The sequence below is a fragment of the Rattus norvegicus genome, chromosome 1 (genome assembly GCF_021556685.1).
Source record: "Rattus norvegicus strain SHRSP/BbbUtx chromosome 1, alternate assembly SHRSP_T2T, whole genome shotgun sequence".
Taxonomy (NCBI): Eukaryota; Metazoa; Chordata; class Mammalia; order Rodentia; family Muridae; genus Rattus; species Rattus norvegicus.
This window is the reverse complement of record NC_141534.1, coordinates 185389268-185404685: the sequence shown is the minus strand read 5'-3', so window position 1 is coordinate 185404685 and position 15418 is coordinate 185389268. Positions and strand designations below refer to the sequence as shown.

General features: G+C 38.7%; 1 protein-coding gene across 2 annotated transcripts in view; it reads left to right on the top strand.

Moving 5' to 3' along the window:
• Nucleotides 1–15418, top strand: part of Smg1 (SMG1, nonsense mediated mRNA decay associated PI3K related kinase) — a 101809-nt gene that overhangs the window by 45184 nt on the left and 41207 nt on the right. For both annotated transcript variants that reach the window (XM_087592724.1, NM_001427295.1), the window contains 16 exon segments: nt 222–352; nt 462–623; nt 1182–1300; nt 1888–1975; nt 2061–2162; nt 3309–3449; nt 4029–4228; nt 4880–5076; nt 5247–5411; nt 6036–6190; nt 7089–7231; nt 7375–7576; nt 9352–9461; nt 10923–11070; nt 11311–11470; nt 12734–12854. In XM_087592724.1, the coding sequence (XP_087448850.1) occupies nt 222–352; nt 462–623; nt 1182–1300; nt 1888–1975; nt 2061–2162; nt 3309–3449; nt 4029–4228; nt 4880–5076; nt 5247–5411; nt 6036–6190; nt 7089–7231; nt 7375–7576; nt 9352–9461; nt 10923–11070; nt 11311–11470; nt 12734–12854 (2344 nt within the window).

Below are 15418 nucleotides of genomic sequence, written 5' to 3'. Positions count from 1 at the left end.
ACTAGATAATTTCCAGGCTTCACCTATTTAGGTTTTCAGTGTCTAAGCACACTTGATTCCAAAAGTATACTGTATATTTATGCGTGTGTGTGTGTGTGTGTGTGTGTGTGTGTGTGTGTGTCTGTCTGTCTGTCTGTCTGTCTGTCTGTCTGTATCTGTCGGTATCCATGTCTGTGTGTCTTTGGGGAGCCATAAATATACTTTGTTTTTTACCTTGGCAGATGTGGGCACTGTCTCCAACTGTATTTGCACTGCTGAGTAAGAATCTGATGATAGTGCACAGTGACCTGGCTGTTCACTTCCCTGCCATTCAGTATGCGGTGCTCTACACCCTATATTCCCATTGTACCAGGTACTGTGCTTACAGGTCTTCAGAAGGGAAAAAAGCAGGAATATTGTGTTTCTTGACCTTGCTCACTTTTGATGACAGCTGAAAAGATGGTCTGTACTTTGTTTTTCAGACACGATCACTTCATTTCCAGTAGTCTTAGTTCTTCATCCCCTTCCTTATTTGATGGCGCGGTGATTAGTACTGTAACTACAGCCACAAAGAAACATTTCTCAATTATATTAAATCTTTTGGGAATATTACTAAAGAAAGATAATCTTAACCAGGACACAAGGTACCTAAGTAATTTTTTAAAATAACATTAAATTCCTAAATTTATTAATTCATTTTAATTTAAGTCTAAGAAATGTAGATTACAGCTCCACTGTGAAGCATTTGGTTTGATTCTGTTACTTGATGTCTCTGTATTCTGCAGAGCTCTACTTTGGCCTGTTTTCCAGACACAATATCATGATACAGAAACAAAATTCTTTAGACTTTGCTTTTTACTTCCAGATTTAGATTCCTTTTAATTTTGTATGTTTTTGTGTATCTCTCTGTGTGTGCAGTGCTCTTGGAGGCTTGTGGTGTTGGATTCCCCTGGAGCTAGAATAACAGTGCTGTGAGCTGGCTTATGTGGGTGTTGGAAACTGAACTTCAGTCCTGCAAATGTCCACTCAGCCACTGAGCAGCCTCTCCAGATCCACCTTTTAAAAAATTGTTACTACTACTACTCCTACTACCACCACCACCACTATTCCTTTTGTTATTTGAAAAATAAAAAGAAACTGATAGAAGAGAGTGTCTAATGGTTTTTGTTTTAATGTAAAACCAAATTTATTTTATGTTTCAGGAAACTGTTAATGACATGGGCTTTGGAAGTAGCTGTATTAATGAAGAAGTCTGAAACATATGCACCTTTATTCTCCCTTCCATCTTTTCATAAATTCTCCAAAGGCCTTTTAGCTAACAGTAAGACACTTAATGTTTTAATTCTGTTTACCCTTTAAAGAATATTGGTTAGCAGAAGGTAGTTAGGTCAACACTTCCAGATGTGAAGGTGTATAGTCCCTATTTTAGTGCCATTCATAGTAGATTATATTTCACTCTTAGTATTTGAAAAATAATTGAATTGTCAAATTTTCAATTTTATATGTTAGCTTATTCCATGAAGTTGAACATTTTTTCTTAGAATAAGGTTTATATGTGGAATGGTCTACTTGTTTTGGTTGAGTATTAATTTCCTATTTATTTCTGTCAGAAAGAATTCCAGGCAAGAGTAGGTAGTAGTCAATAGTTGGGTGCGCCTGTTTGATGAGTGAGTGAGTGGGTGGGTGAGTGAGTAGATGAGTGAGTGGGTGGGTGGGTGAGTGAGTGAGTGAGTGGGTGAGTGAGTGGGTGGGTGAGTGAGTGAGTGAGTGGGTGAGTGAGTGAGTGGGTGGGTGAGTGAGTGGGTGGATGAGTGAGTGAATGGATGGGTGGGTGAGTGGGTTCAATAGATAACATACACTTTTGTGTGTGGGGTGTCACTGAAAGTAACTTTTCCTTTTTAATAATAGCTCTTGTTGAAGATGTGAATATCTGCTTGCAAGCATGTAGCAGTCTCCATGCTCTGTCCTCTTCCTTGCCAGATGATCTGCTACAGAGGTACTGATGTGAGACCACATCTTTGGCTCTGACTATACTGTGCATGGGAATGCTACTACACCTGTTTTATCTATTATTTTCATAGGTGTGTTGATGTCTGCCGTGTTCAGCTTGTCCATAGTGGAACTCGTATTCGACAGGCCTTTGGAAAGCTGTTGAAGTCAATTCCTTTAGATGTTGTACTAAGGTATAACTATTTTGGCTCACTATGTTTTACCACCTTGTAATTGTCTACCAGAGAAAAAGTTAAATGACTATATGCACTGCATTAATTTTAGGTGTTACATAGTACTTAGTGATCAAAGAGATGTCTGAGGATAATTTTGGAGACCTAGAAGTAGAAAAAAATTATTTTTATGATTTTTATCATCTTATAATTAATGAAGAATAATTCATGTAGTACCAAAATGCATTTCTTAGTAATTTAGATTTTCTTCCCTCCCCCACTGTCCCGCCACCCCCTTTTGGTTCGATTTCCCACCCCCACCTCCCCAGCCCAAGACAAGGCTTCCTAGATTTTTTTTTTAATGATTTCTTTTTGTTTTGTGTCTGAGTATTTTGCCTGTGTGTACTTCGCTGTACCACCACATGCATGTCTGGTGTGTCCACTGACATCAGAACAAAGGTGTTGAATCCCTTGGAACTTGATTCACAATTTTTTTTTAAAAAAGATTTATTTTATATGTACAAGTACATTGTAGGCCTTGCTTTGTAGACCAGGCTATTCTTGACCTCAAGATGTTCCTGCCTCTCAAGTTTTAGGATTACAAATGTGTACTAGTCTTTATAAAACAAGATTTTACTTAATGTGTGTGCAAGCCTGGGTTTGTTTGCATCTGTCTGTGTCTGTCCCCTGTTGTTAGATTCCTGGAAGCTCAGATTAAAGGCAGTTGTGAGCCCCTTGTGGGTACTGGAAACTGAACTCAGGTCCCCTGAAAGAACAAGAGCAGCAAATACTCTTAACAGTGTGCCATCTCTTTAGCCCTCCGTACCAGCAATTTGAGAACTTTTAAGATTCTAAAATTGTGACATTATACACCTCCAACCCTCCTGTGCATTTTGTCTTTAAAGATAGGTTCTCACTACATAAACATAACTATGTCTAGAATCCACTACATAGACAAGGCTGATCTTGACCTCCAGATTTTACATGTTTCTGCCTCCTAATACTGGAATTAGAGGCATGGGCCACCATGCCTGGTGTCCTCTATTCCATTTTTAAGCCTTGGTTTTGTTTGTGCTTTCAATGATGTACAGTGTCTCATTTATAGATTCTGCTACCCTTTCTCCTAAAACATCTTACATGATAATAATAACTACTTTCTGTTAACAGCAATAACAATCACACAGAGATTCAGGAGATTTCTTTAGCATTGAGAAGCCACATGAGTAAAGCACCAAGTAACACGTTCCACCCTCAGGACTTTTCTGATGTCATCAGTTTCATTTTGTATGGAAACTCTCACCGAACAGGGTAAGACTCATTAGAAAAAGATATTTTTTAAAGACTCTGATGATAATTACACCCAAATTTGAGAAAATATTATCCAAGGTACAAAATTGAAAGGCAGTATTGTTTGGTAGCTCACTTTGGTTTTCTTCAGGTTTAGAGATAGTACTGCTTTGAAAATGGTTTTTTTTTTTTTTTTTTTTTTTGGTTCTTTTTTTCGGAGCTGGGGACCGAACCCAGGGCCTTGCGCTTCCTAGGTAAGCGCTCTACCACTGAGCTAAATCCCCAGCCCCGAAAATGGTATTTTTAGCAACAAAAAATGGGCTGTGACATTTACTAGTGGTTGACAGTTGACTGATCTGATTACCATGAATCCTGTGGAGGGAGGGTAGAAGGTGATGATAATGTCTAGATGTTCAGTTATAGTGAATGAAATGTAAGCTGGCAGCCACATTGTCATGAGCTGTGCATCCCAGACTGTTCTTACTATGCAGTCTTCCTTTGGTGTGAAAAATTGGTCCTTATTCCTATTTCTCTTACACTTGTTTTGATTATTAAAATGAAGTTGTCATTGTCTGTTACATATGAAACTACTTTTCCCAGGAAGGACAATTGGTTAGAAAGATTGTTCTATAGCTGCCAGAGGCTGGATAAGCGTGACCAATCCACAATTCCCCGCAATCTTCTAAAGACAGATGCTGTCCTGTGGCAGTGGGCTATTTGGGAAGCTGCACAGTTCACTGTTCTTTCAAAGTTGCGAACCCCACTGGGCAGAGCTCAGGACACGTTCCAGACAATTGAAGGTAACCAGCAGTTTATCATTCTTCAGACTTTGATGCAGATGAGTTTCTAGGTCTTTAACTTTAGAAACCATGGCTTTCTATATTGATAGAGCTGTCAGAGTTTTCTTTTCTTTTTTTTTTTTTTTAAGATTTATTTATTTTATGTATAAGAGTTCACTGTTGGGGTTGGGGATTTAGCTCAGTGGTAGAGCGCTTGCTAGGCAAGACCTGGGTTCGGTCTCCAGCTCCGGAAAAAAAAAAAAAAAGAAAAGAAAAAGAGTTCACTGTTGCTGTCTTCAGACACACCAGAAGAGGGTGTTGGATTCCATTACAGGTGGTTGTGAGCCACCATGTGGTTGCTGGGAATTGAGCTCAGGACCTCTGGAAGAGCAGTCAGCGCTCTTAATCGCTGAGCCATCTCTCCAGCCCCAGAGTGTTTTTTCTTTACTGAGGAATTTCTAGATATTATCAGATAAGGTTTGTTAGTTGCATGCATGTCTGCTTTTGTTCAAAAGTTTAGGGGGTAATATGTACAAATTTTTTCCTCAGTAAGTGAGAGATTTTTAATCTTAGCTTTTTGTTTTAAATTGATGAATATATAAACAGGATATCTGGTAAATTGATTTACTAAGGGTTTCCTCTGATTCAGAGTGTTGCTATTTTTGTTTTCAGGTATCATTAGAAGTCTTGCAGCCCACACACTAAACCCTGACCAGGATGTTAGTCAGTGGACCACTGCAGATAATGATGAAGGCCATGGGAGCAATCAGCTTAGACTTGTTCTTCTGCTTCAGTATCTGGAGAACCTGGAGAAACTAATGTATAACGCCTATGAGGGGTGTGCCAATGCATTAACATCACCTCCCAAGGTTGGTGTCATGGAAAGTGGGGCTTTGTAATAGATTGATTATGAAGCCTGGTAGGGTGTATAGGGCTGAGATCACAGTCCATCTGGGTTCCATTTCTGTGTATTCAAGGCATCTTCACCATGATTGGAACTAGTCCTGAGTTCTTTCTTTTTTTCTTTCTTTTTTTAAAGGTCATTAGGACTTTTTTCTATACCAATCGACAGACTTGCCAAGACTGGCTCACTCGGATCCGTCTTTCCATCATGAGGGTCGGATTGTTGGCAGGTCAGCCTGCAGTGACAGTGAGGCACGGCTTTGACTTACTTACTGAAATGAAAACAAATAGTCTGTCTCAGGTAATGTGGTGTATTTGGAATGCATTTTAAATGATTATAGGAATTTGAGTTTGGTCTCTGGAATTCAATCTGTAGATAAGTTAACTTTAGTTTTTTTCAAGGCGTCATCCAATATCTTACAAAACTGATGACTTCCCTATTACAAACTTTACTTCCTGTTACTTCCCCATTACTGACCATAAAAGTAACATAGAACATGTTAAAAATATGAATGTCTTATTCCTACACTGTCACTGTCCTCAGACACATCAGAAGAGGGCACAGATCTAATTAAAATGGTTGTGAGCCACCATGTGGTTGCTGGGAATTAAACTCAGGACCTCTGGAAGAGCAGTCGGTGCTCTTAATCACTGAGCCATCTCTCCAGCCTGAAAGTTCTTTAGTTAGGTTCAGAATAGATGTTTGGTGGTGATTCTCAAAGCTATCTAAGCTAAATATTATGAAAATAATTGTTGAATATATATATATGTATATGTGTGTGTATATATATATATATATATATATATATATATATATATATATATATATATATATATAGATTGTTACCAGATGTAAGTTCAGTAGAGAATTGAATTTCAGTGGTACTGAAAGGTCTGTGTTTAATCTTTTGCCTGCTGTTTGCAGGGGAATGAATTGGAAGTGACTATCATGATGGTGGTAGAAGCGCTGTGTGAGCTCCACTGTCCTGAAGCTATACAGGGGATTGCTGTCTGGTCATCTTCAGCTGTTGGTAAAAACCTTCTCTGGATTAACTCAGTGGCCCAACAGGCTGAAGGGAGGTAAGTTAGAAGGAAAGAAATGAGTTAATGGTATTTTTATGTCCGAATTCTTTGTATTGTGTAATAGTAAAAATGACTTTGCCCATTCTGAGCATTGAAGCCTACTATAATCACTGCAGTAGGGGGCATCTTTCATTTTATTTTTTATTTTTTGTTTATTTATTTGTTAATTGCTTACTTGATTGATTTTGATTAGCAGCCATGCAAGAATGTCTCATTTAAGTCAGAGGTTATGAGAAATCATACTGGAAAGCAAGGTCTTTCAGTTTCATAAATAGTTTTAAACATGATTTTTGATTGAAAACCTTCCATAGTAGATTCTGTTAGATACTGTATGTTGCTGGAGTGTTTGTTTACAACTTTGTGGATTACATGTGCAGATTGGTTCAGTTTTGAGTGAAGGATGTACTTCATGTAGTTCTTAGAAATTTGGAGAGAGAAACAACTTAAATTTGGAAAGATAGCCTGGTTTCTGCAGGTTTTGGTGTGCCTAAAGCTCCATTTTTTTCTGTGGGTAGTGTCTTCCTCTACTACAGAAACAGCAGCAGTATACCCATGGAGCCGCTCGGCTTTTCTACACAATATTCTAAAAAACATTTGCAGTGGGAAGTATTCCACAATCTGATTTTTCTTAATGGACATTACTATGTATTTGTGAATATATGATAGATTATTTGATGTAATTTATTGTTGGACATCAAAGTTAATAGTAGTTAGTATTAGTTGTTCTATACTGTCTTGGTGTGAGACACAGATGTAATTTCCTCTTCCAAATAACCGACTCATTATTCAGGTGTAATTCTTTGAATATTCGTTCTCTCACCATTAATTCTTTTAGGAATGAGATACATTTGAGTAATTTTTTTAAAAAAGTAAGACTTCTATATTTGCATTTAAGGTTTGAAAAGGCCTCTGTGGAGTACCAGGAGCACCTGTGTGCCATGACAGGTGTTGATTGCTGCATCTCCAGCTTTGACAAGTCTGTTCTCACATTGGCCAATGCTGGACGTAACAGTGCCAGCCCCAAACACTCTCTAAATGGTGAGTATTCAGTGTTTACATTAAACCAAAGCTACCATTCATTTGTGCAGGGAAACTTACTGTATGTTTCCAGGAATCTACCATATTTTTATGATATATTTAAGTTGTTCTCGATTTTGTCTTAAAAAAAAAAAAACTTTCAGGTGAATCCAGAAAAACTGTGCTGTCCAAATCAATCGACTCTTCCCCTGAAGTTATCAACTACCTAGGAAATAAGGCATGTGAGTGTTACATCTCCATTGCTGACTGGGCTGCTGTGCAGGAGTGGCAGAACGCGGTCCACGACCTGAAGAAGAATGCCAACAGCACCTCACTCAATCTGAAAGCCGATTTCAACTACATCAAGTAAGGGCTGCATCTGCCAGTTCTGGGTCTGTGTTCTCGGTCCTTTCAATAAGTAGCCTTCCTCTGTGGTGGGAAATACTAAAATCGGTTACATTTATAACAGGAAGCTAACAGGCAAGGAAGAAATCTGCTTACTGGAAAGATAGATTCATCATACATAAAACGGCAATGCTTTAGAGAGGCGCACACAGGACAGTTGTTTCTGAAGTACTGTTGAATAGTCAAAGACATTTTGTTTTAATGAGCATTTGTGAACATCTATAAATTATTTTTCTTCATTCCTCTTTATCCTTTTTTTAAAATTATTTACTTATTTATTTTACATATATGAGTGTATCTTCAGAGGGCATCAGACCCCATTACAGATGGTTGTGAGCCACCATGTGGTTGCTGGGATTTGAACTCAGGACCTATGGAAGAGCCGTCAGTGCTCTTAATCACTGAGCCATCTCTCCAGCCCCTCTTTATCCTTCTTAATTTTGAAAATCACTTCATTTTAGTCACATGGCTGGTAGGGCAAAGCTCATCAGAGTTGGTTCGCTGTCACCTTCCAGATAACAATCTGTGAGAGCATCAGGCTATATAGTGTAGTGGGACAAAACACTGCTTCCAGCTCTTCAAAGTGGAGAGTGAAGAAACAGGAGGAATAAAAAACTTGACAAAGAATAAAGTAGACGTATCTTTTCTGTGTCTCAAGGAAAGTAGTAAGGCATGGACCGTTTAGGATAGCTTTGGTAGATTGCAGTACGGGCAGAAGAAATCAAAATCGTAAGTTTTGTTTTATTTGGTAGAGGAGGGCAGCTGAAAGTCAAGAACTGTAGAGCAGTGGGCACATGGGGATCCTGCCACAGAAAACGCAGGGTCTTGTTTTGGTCACTAGACGTGAACAGTTCATCAGCAGCCAGTACTTAGCTCCCACTGTCTCACTTGAGAAACAGCTGATTACTGGTGTAGGTTAGAGCAGAAGTTGGGCAAGGCAGCTGATGAGCATTTCCATTGCTGCATTCAGACCTAGTGATAGGACCAGTGAGAGGCAGATAGGGAGAACATGGGAGTCAAGGTGGGCTGCGGGTGGGTGGTGTAGGCAGTAATCCCAGCACTTGAGAGGTAGAGTCAGGACTTTCATCTTTAGTTATATAAGTGAGTTCCAAACCAATGGAGAGCTTGCCTTAGATAGAAGAGAGAGATTGAGAACATAGACCTTACTCCTTATTGGAGAGTATCTAAAACAGGACATCAGAGTAGTGTGGAGCCTAGTAGGACTGAGGCATCTCATTTTGGCATTGGAGCACCAGGGCCGTAGGAGATGGCTGCAGATAAGAAAACAGAAAATTGAAATTGTTTCAGGGAGGGTAAACAAGTCTCATAAAATACAAAGGTGGTCTCAGTGAACAAGTCAGGGCTAAGGTACAAAACTTAGATGATAGATTTAGAGAGTGTAGGCTCTCGGTGAGGAGACAGGCCAGCTGGCAGGATGCAGGGACTTGGAGAGAGCAAGTGTTGAAGACATACTGTAGAATCTGCTGCCAGTGTATTAACAGGCACCTGGATCACACACTACAGCACACAGAAAGATGAAGGAGACACGGGTGAGCAAGTTCAACTGGGTGTCATAGCTAGGACCTTCCTGTTTTCCTGTCATTGCAACTGTAGTGTTACTGAGGTGATAGGAGCCACCTCAAAGATGAAACAATGTTTTGATTGTAAATGCAGCCCCCAGTGGTTACACAGGACTGGTAAGGCCTAACACAAGCTATTGGGTATTTTAATTACAGGTCACTAAGCAGCTTCGAGTCTGGAGAGTTTGTTGAATGCACTGAGCAGTTGGAATTATTGCCAGGAGAAAATATTAATCTGCTTGCTGGAGGGTCAAAAGAAAAAATAGGTATTTGAGAATGGTTTTAATTTTTTTCATAATAAATTTCTTTAAAATGTGGATAGCTTATATTTCCCTAGGAAATACAAGTGTCTTTATGTTTATTTGGAGCCCTAGATTATTGGTAACTTTCTGGGTATTTATTTAGAGACATAGACTATGCAAAGAAACAGAATTAGGGTTGTGCTATTAATAGTTGATAAGCAAATGAAAAATGGCTCAGTTAAAACTAAATTGGAAAGAGGTGATATTAATATTTTGAGATGGATGTAGACATTTAGCTTGAGAAAGTACAAAACAGTGTTTGGTTACAGTTTCCATTTTGATGAGCACACTGCACAGTGCTGTTGTGACATTCAGAGGTCTGCTGTGGTTTTGAGGCTTCCCCCTTGGAGTGTAGGCTGCACTGTGTCAGACTCTCAAGTACCTCTGTGGAGGGTTACAACAACCAACCAGGGTCATTCTCGGCACGTGTGTGACTGAAAAGGCAGTTTTCCTCTTAACTGTTCTAAGGCAGTATGTCAGTTTTGTTTCTATGTAATTAACCTTTTGTTTTCATTTTAGAAAAAGCATTCAATTTTAAGAATGAGAGCTAAATTTATTTTAAAACTAATTTTCATCTCTGAAAGTTTGTGGTTGGTGTGTGTGTGTGTGTGTGTGTGTGTGTGTGTGTGTGTGTGTGTTCCTTTGGAACTCAGTATGTCAACTTTGCCTGAATTCATGAGATCCTCCTACCTCTGCCTCCTGAGTGCTGGGGTTAAAGACAGGCTCCACTGTACTTGGTGGCTTTGGTTTCTTATAGAAGGTGCTAAATTAGTGAGTTGACCTGTTGAGTGTATTCATCTCTGAACTTAATTTCAAGTCTATAATAATTATAGTTTACCTGTTCTAGAATTATTTTAGTTTTTCTGATATAAATGAATTGGTTACTACTTAGTTAAGTATACAAATAGACCTGGGATTGAGACGCTAGCTCAGTCACTAAAATGCTTGTCCCACAAGCATGAAGCACTGAGTTCAGTCCACATGATCTGTGTCAAAAAGCCACATATATGTTTATAATCTCAGTGAAAGGAAGGTGGATTAAGGGTGACCAGTGAGAGACTGTCTCAAAATAAAAATGGATGATCCTTGAAAAAGAATACTGGAGGTTGACCGCTGGCCTCCAGATGCACACATAGTACACACCACTAAATAAGTTAAAAAAGTGAGCTTAAATTTCATGAACTAAAGTGGAGGAAAATTCAGTGAAATGGTTCAATCCTTTTTAGAATCACGTTTTAATCTACTTTTGAGCAAAGTGTGAATATAAAAAGGAGGAGCTGCTTTCTAGTGTCTGCACTTTTAAGGGCAGGTAATTCTTAGAGGCAGGAAGTATAATTGTATGTTAAATAATGCTAAGTATTACTAGAATATATTAATACTTTTGTACATTAAGATCAAATTAATTTTATTATCTAACTTTTTTAGATATGAAAAAGCTGCTTCCTAACATGCTAAGCCCAGACCCACGGGAGCTTCAGAAATCCATTGAAGTCCAATTGTTGAGAAGCTCCGTGTTCCTGGCAACTGCTCTAAACCATGTGGAACAAGATCAGAAATGGCAGTCCTTAACCGAGTGAGTCGGTAGTGTACATTGGCAGGTGGCTGCAAGGGGTGCTGTGATCGAAACTGTAGATGTGTAGAAACCTCTAAAAGTAAATGTCTTACTTTGCTTGTAGTCTACTTACTATACAGCAGGCTGCCTTTTCTTTATGACCCCTGAATTTTGTTGCCAAATCATAATGCCTTCCTGACTTGACATTAGTGACTACAAGCTGAAGAATCGTGTTAATTGACAGTAAATACATTGTTTCAGAAATGTGGTAAAGTACTTGAAGCAAACCTCACGCATCGCTATTGGACCACTAAGATTGTCTACGCTAACGGTGTCACAGTCCTTGCCAGTACTGAGTACCCTGCAGCTCTACTGCTCCTCTGCACTGGAGAACACAGTTTCTAATAGACTTTCAACAGAGGTATGTAGATTACTTGTTTGTTTTGGGCTTTTTCCTTGCATTTTTTAAAAATGTGTATGAATGTTTTGCCTGCACGCATGTCTGTGCACCACTTACATGTATGGTACCTTTAGAAACTGGGAGAAGACAGTGCAGTTAGAGATAGGTATGAGTCACTATGGGGGTGCTTGGAATTTAACATTGCTCTTCTGAAAGCAACAAGTGCCGTTATCCACCGAGCCACCTCTGCATCCCTGAGATGTATTTTTTGTAAGCATTTTCTGTGAGTTTTACGGTAGTAGATCAAAAACTTCATTTTTCTCAGTTTTTAAAGTAGAATTTATGATTGAGTAAACTGGTGAACTCAGAAGTCTAAGATACATTTTTAGACAGATTTTCTTTTCTTTTTTTAAAAATTATTTTTATTGTATGAACATTAGTGTCTTGTTTGTATGAGGATGTTTGATCCTTGTATTACTGACGGTTGTAAGCTGCCATGTGAGTTCTGGGAAATTGAACTTGGGGCTACTGGGAGAGCACCAGTTCCCTTAACCACTGAGCCATCTCTCCTGCCCCTCTGGACAGATTTTCATTTGTGGTAGTATAGGGCAGTCAGAAGAACTTGAGGTTTTGACCTTTTGGTTTTTCTTACAGATAAATTTTGGATTTGACTGTAAGTAGAGGAAGCTTCAACTAAAGAGAGAACCTTTGCAAAGAATTACAATCTTTGAAAATTATAGAAATCAGTAGTTGAATGCTTTTCTGGAATTCTGGTTTATAGTAAATACATGTTTTTACAAATGTACTTTATTAGTAAATATACTGTCAAATTATAGTTAATATCCTGGATTTATTTAATAAAACTAAGATTTTTAGGTTGTGTATAGCTTAGTTTCTTTTTTAATGCTTTTTATACCATGATCAAAGCAGCTTGTAAAAGAATGTATTTGATTTGGTGCTTATAGCTTTAGAGGGTTAGAGTTCTTGATGGCAGACTATAGGCATGGCTGCTGAGACTGGACATTTTGTTTTCCATGCTGGAGGCAGAGAGAGAGACACTGAATGTTGAAACCTCAAAGCTGGCCCCATTTACTTTACTCCCTCAACAAGGCCATACTGCCTAATCCTTCCCAAACAGTTTTACCAGCTGGGACCAAGTATTCAGATAGATGAACCACAGGTTGCAAGAGACATGCTGAAAGGTTGGAATAGATCTAAAGGTTGTAGTCTATCCAGAGCTTATTAGGAAAAATTGTTTTACACAAGTCTTTGTCTTCCTGCCAGGACTGTCTTATCCCACTCTTTAGTGATGCTCTTCGCTCATGTAAACAGCATGATGTGCGGCCTTGGATGCAGGCGTTGAGATATACCATGTACCAGAATCAACTGTTAGAGAAAATTAAAGGTAACATCCTATCCTATCCTATCTCCTTCCCTCCCCTCCCCTCCCTTCCCCTCCCCTCTCCTGCCCTTAACTCTTCCACCAACCCCTTATTGAACTTACTGTGTCGACCAAGCTGGTTTCAGACTCAGAGATCCACTTGCCTTTCAAGTACAGGGATTAAAAGCATTATGTTCCCTCTTGGCCTGATTTTCTTTTTCTTTTTCTTTTTTTTTTTTTTTTTAATTTATTTATTATATATATGTACACTGTAGCTGTCTTCAGGCACACCAGAAGAGGGCATTAGACCTCATTACAGCTGGTTGTGAGCCACATGTGGTTGCTGGGATTTGAACTCAGGACCTCTGGAAGAACAGTCAGTGCTCTTAACCGCTGAGCCATCTCTCCAGCCCTGATTTTCTTTTTCTTAATAAGAGCTTTACTGAGATGTAAATTTCACATTTAAGTACGCAGTTTGCGTTTTCTCTCACCTTCCTCTGCATGCCCAGAAAGTCCTGTGTCTCTCTGTTCCTTTTCTTACCATTGCCCCTCTTAGGCAGTTGATGATTTGCTTTCTATCACTGTAAATTAGATGAATCTTTGCCGTGTCTTTACATAAGTGGAATTGTGCTGTGTGCTACTTTATTTGGCATCTCTAGCTTACATGGTATTTTTAAAGTTTTCCCATGTTTAGTTGTTAGTAGAGTGAGCCTTTTTTATTGTCTAGTAGTATTCCACTGTATGGATGTGTCATCATTTGTTTATTTTTCCATTCTCTGGTATGTGGTATGAGTTTGTTCTCAGTTTTTCTAGTTGGGTAGCAAAGAACAAAGCTACTATGAACATTTCTATGACTTTTTTCTTGTTGCTTCAGTAAAATTCTGACAATAAACTTAAGGAAAGAAGGGTTTGTATTGGCTCAGAGTTCGAGGTACAGTTCATCACGATAGGGAAATCATGGAGACAGAAATGCAAGGTCCTTGGTCACATCTGCCACTAGGAAGCAGAGATAAATGCTAATGGTCAATTGCTTTCTCCTTTTTGTTCAGTTTGGGACCCCAGCCCATAGACTAGTGCCTATATTGGTTTTTTTTTTTTTTTTTTTTGGGGGGGGGGTGGGGTAGTGTCTGCCCATCTCAAAGTTAAGCCTCTCTGGAAACACCCTGAACAGATGCATTCAGAGGTCTGTTTCTGTGGTAATTCTAAATCCTGTCCAGTTGACAGGGTAAACTGTCACTGTATTCATGTTCAATCCCACAGGGATTGATCCCAAATCTCAGGGCTGTGTCTTTTTTTGAGTTAAAGTGTAGGAGTGAGACTGTTGAGTCAGGTTCAACTTTGTAAGTAATTCTTAGATAGTGGTATTAGAAAGTATTTCTTAGATAGTGGTTGTACCTTTTTATGTTTTTTAGTATTTTATGAACACTCCATTTCTCTTGCTCTTTTTTAGTCACTGGAGTGGGTGTAATTTTAGTTCATGGTTTTAGTTTGTATTCCCCTGGTGTTACTGCATTTCTTCATCACTTTCTTTGCACAGATACTATTGCGTGCTTTACTTTTCATGTCTTAACATTTTTACCTACTTTTTTTATTGGGTATGGGGCGATCTATCTCTGTTTCTCTGTCTGTCTGTCTCTGCCTGCCTGCCTCCTTCTGTCTGTCTGACTGTCTCTGGGGGTCGGTGTGTCCCCCCCTCTCCCCAAAGTACTCGGTAATCTTGACCTCACAGGTATTTGGCTGTCTTTGCCTCCTGAATGTTGGGATTTGAGGTGTGACCACCATGCCTAGCCTTTTCTTTATTTTTGACAGGGTTTTACTATGTAGCTCTGGTTGTCTTTGAATTAAAAGTAGACCAGGCTGTCCTTGAACTCAGATCTAGTGCTTGGATTAAATGTGTATGCCACCATGCCCAGCATCTTTTGCCCATTTTTAATGAAGTAATAAGGCTTGTTTATGTGTTCTATGTACAAGCTCTTCATTTAATATGTGTTACAAATGTTAAAGATTTTGAAAGGCTTCAAATGAAATATTAGAGAATGAGTATACAAATTTTATGTCTTTTTTTTTTTTTTTAAGGAAAATGTCTCTTGTGTTATGGGGATTTTATTGCTTAAGAATAGTACTTTGCCTCAGTTCTGTAGTTTTATTTGATTGTATAGTGAGTAAAGTTACTGAATAAATCTGAAGTGTTAAATGTTAATTAAATTCACTTCCGAAATAGGCCTTGGATTACTAGATAGTTATTGGCTTCTGCCTAAGATAGCCTCTCAATGGGTTTAGAACACTGCTTCAACATTTGCAAATTGAGAGCCCTTAACATGAAGCATTTCTGAGCTGCTTTTCTTAGAATTTATGTGAGAATTATCTCATTTTTGAGGTGAGATATAAAAGCCTTAGCCCAGGATGAGGCATAAATGGGGTTGAAAATACCACAATCTCTTTTCCTTGCTATATAAAACATTGCTTAAAATTGGAAAGTCAGTAACCAAACATTTTGATGTACAACTCCATTCCCAATCAGTTTTATTGATTAGACAAAATCTAGAAGTAGCTTGTACCCGTGACAAGCAAGGTAAGCCCATTGTCTT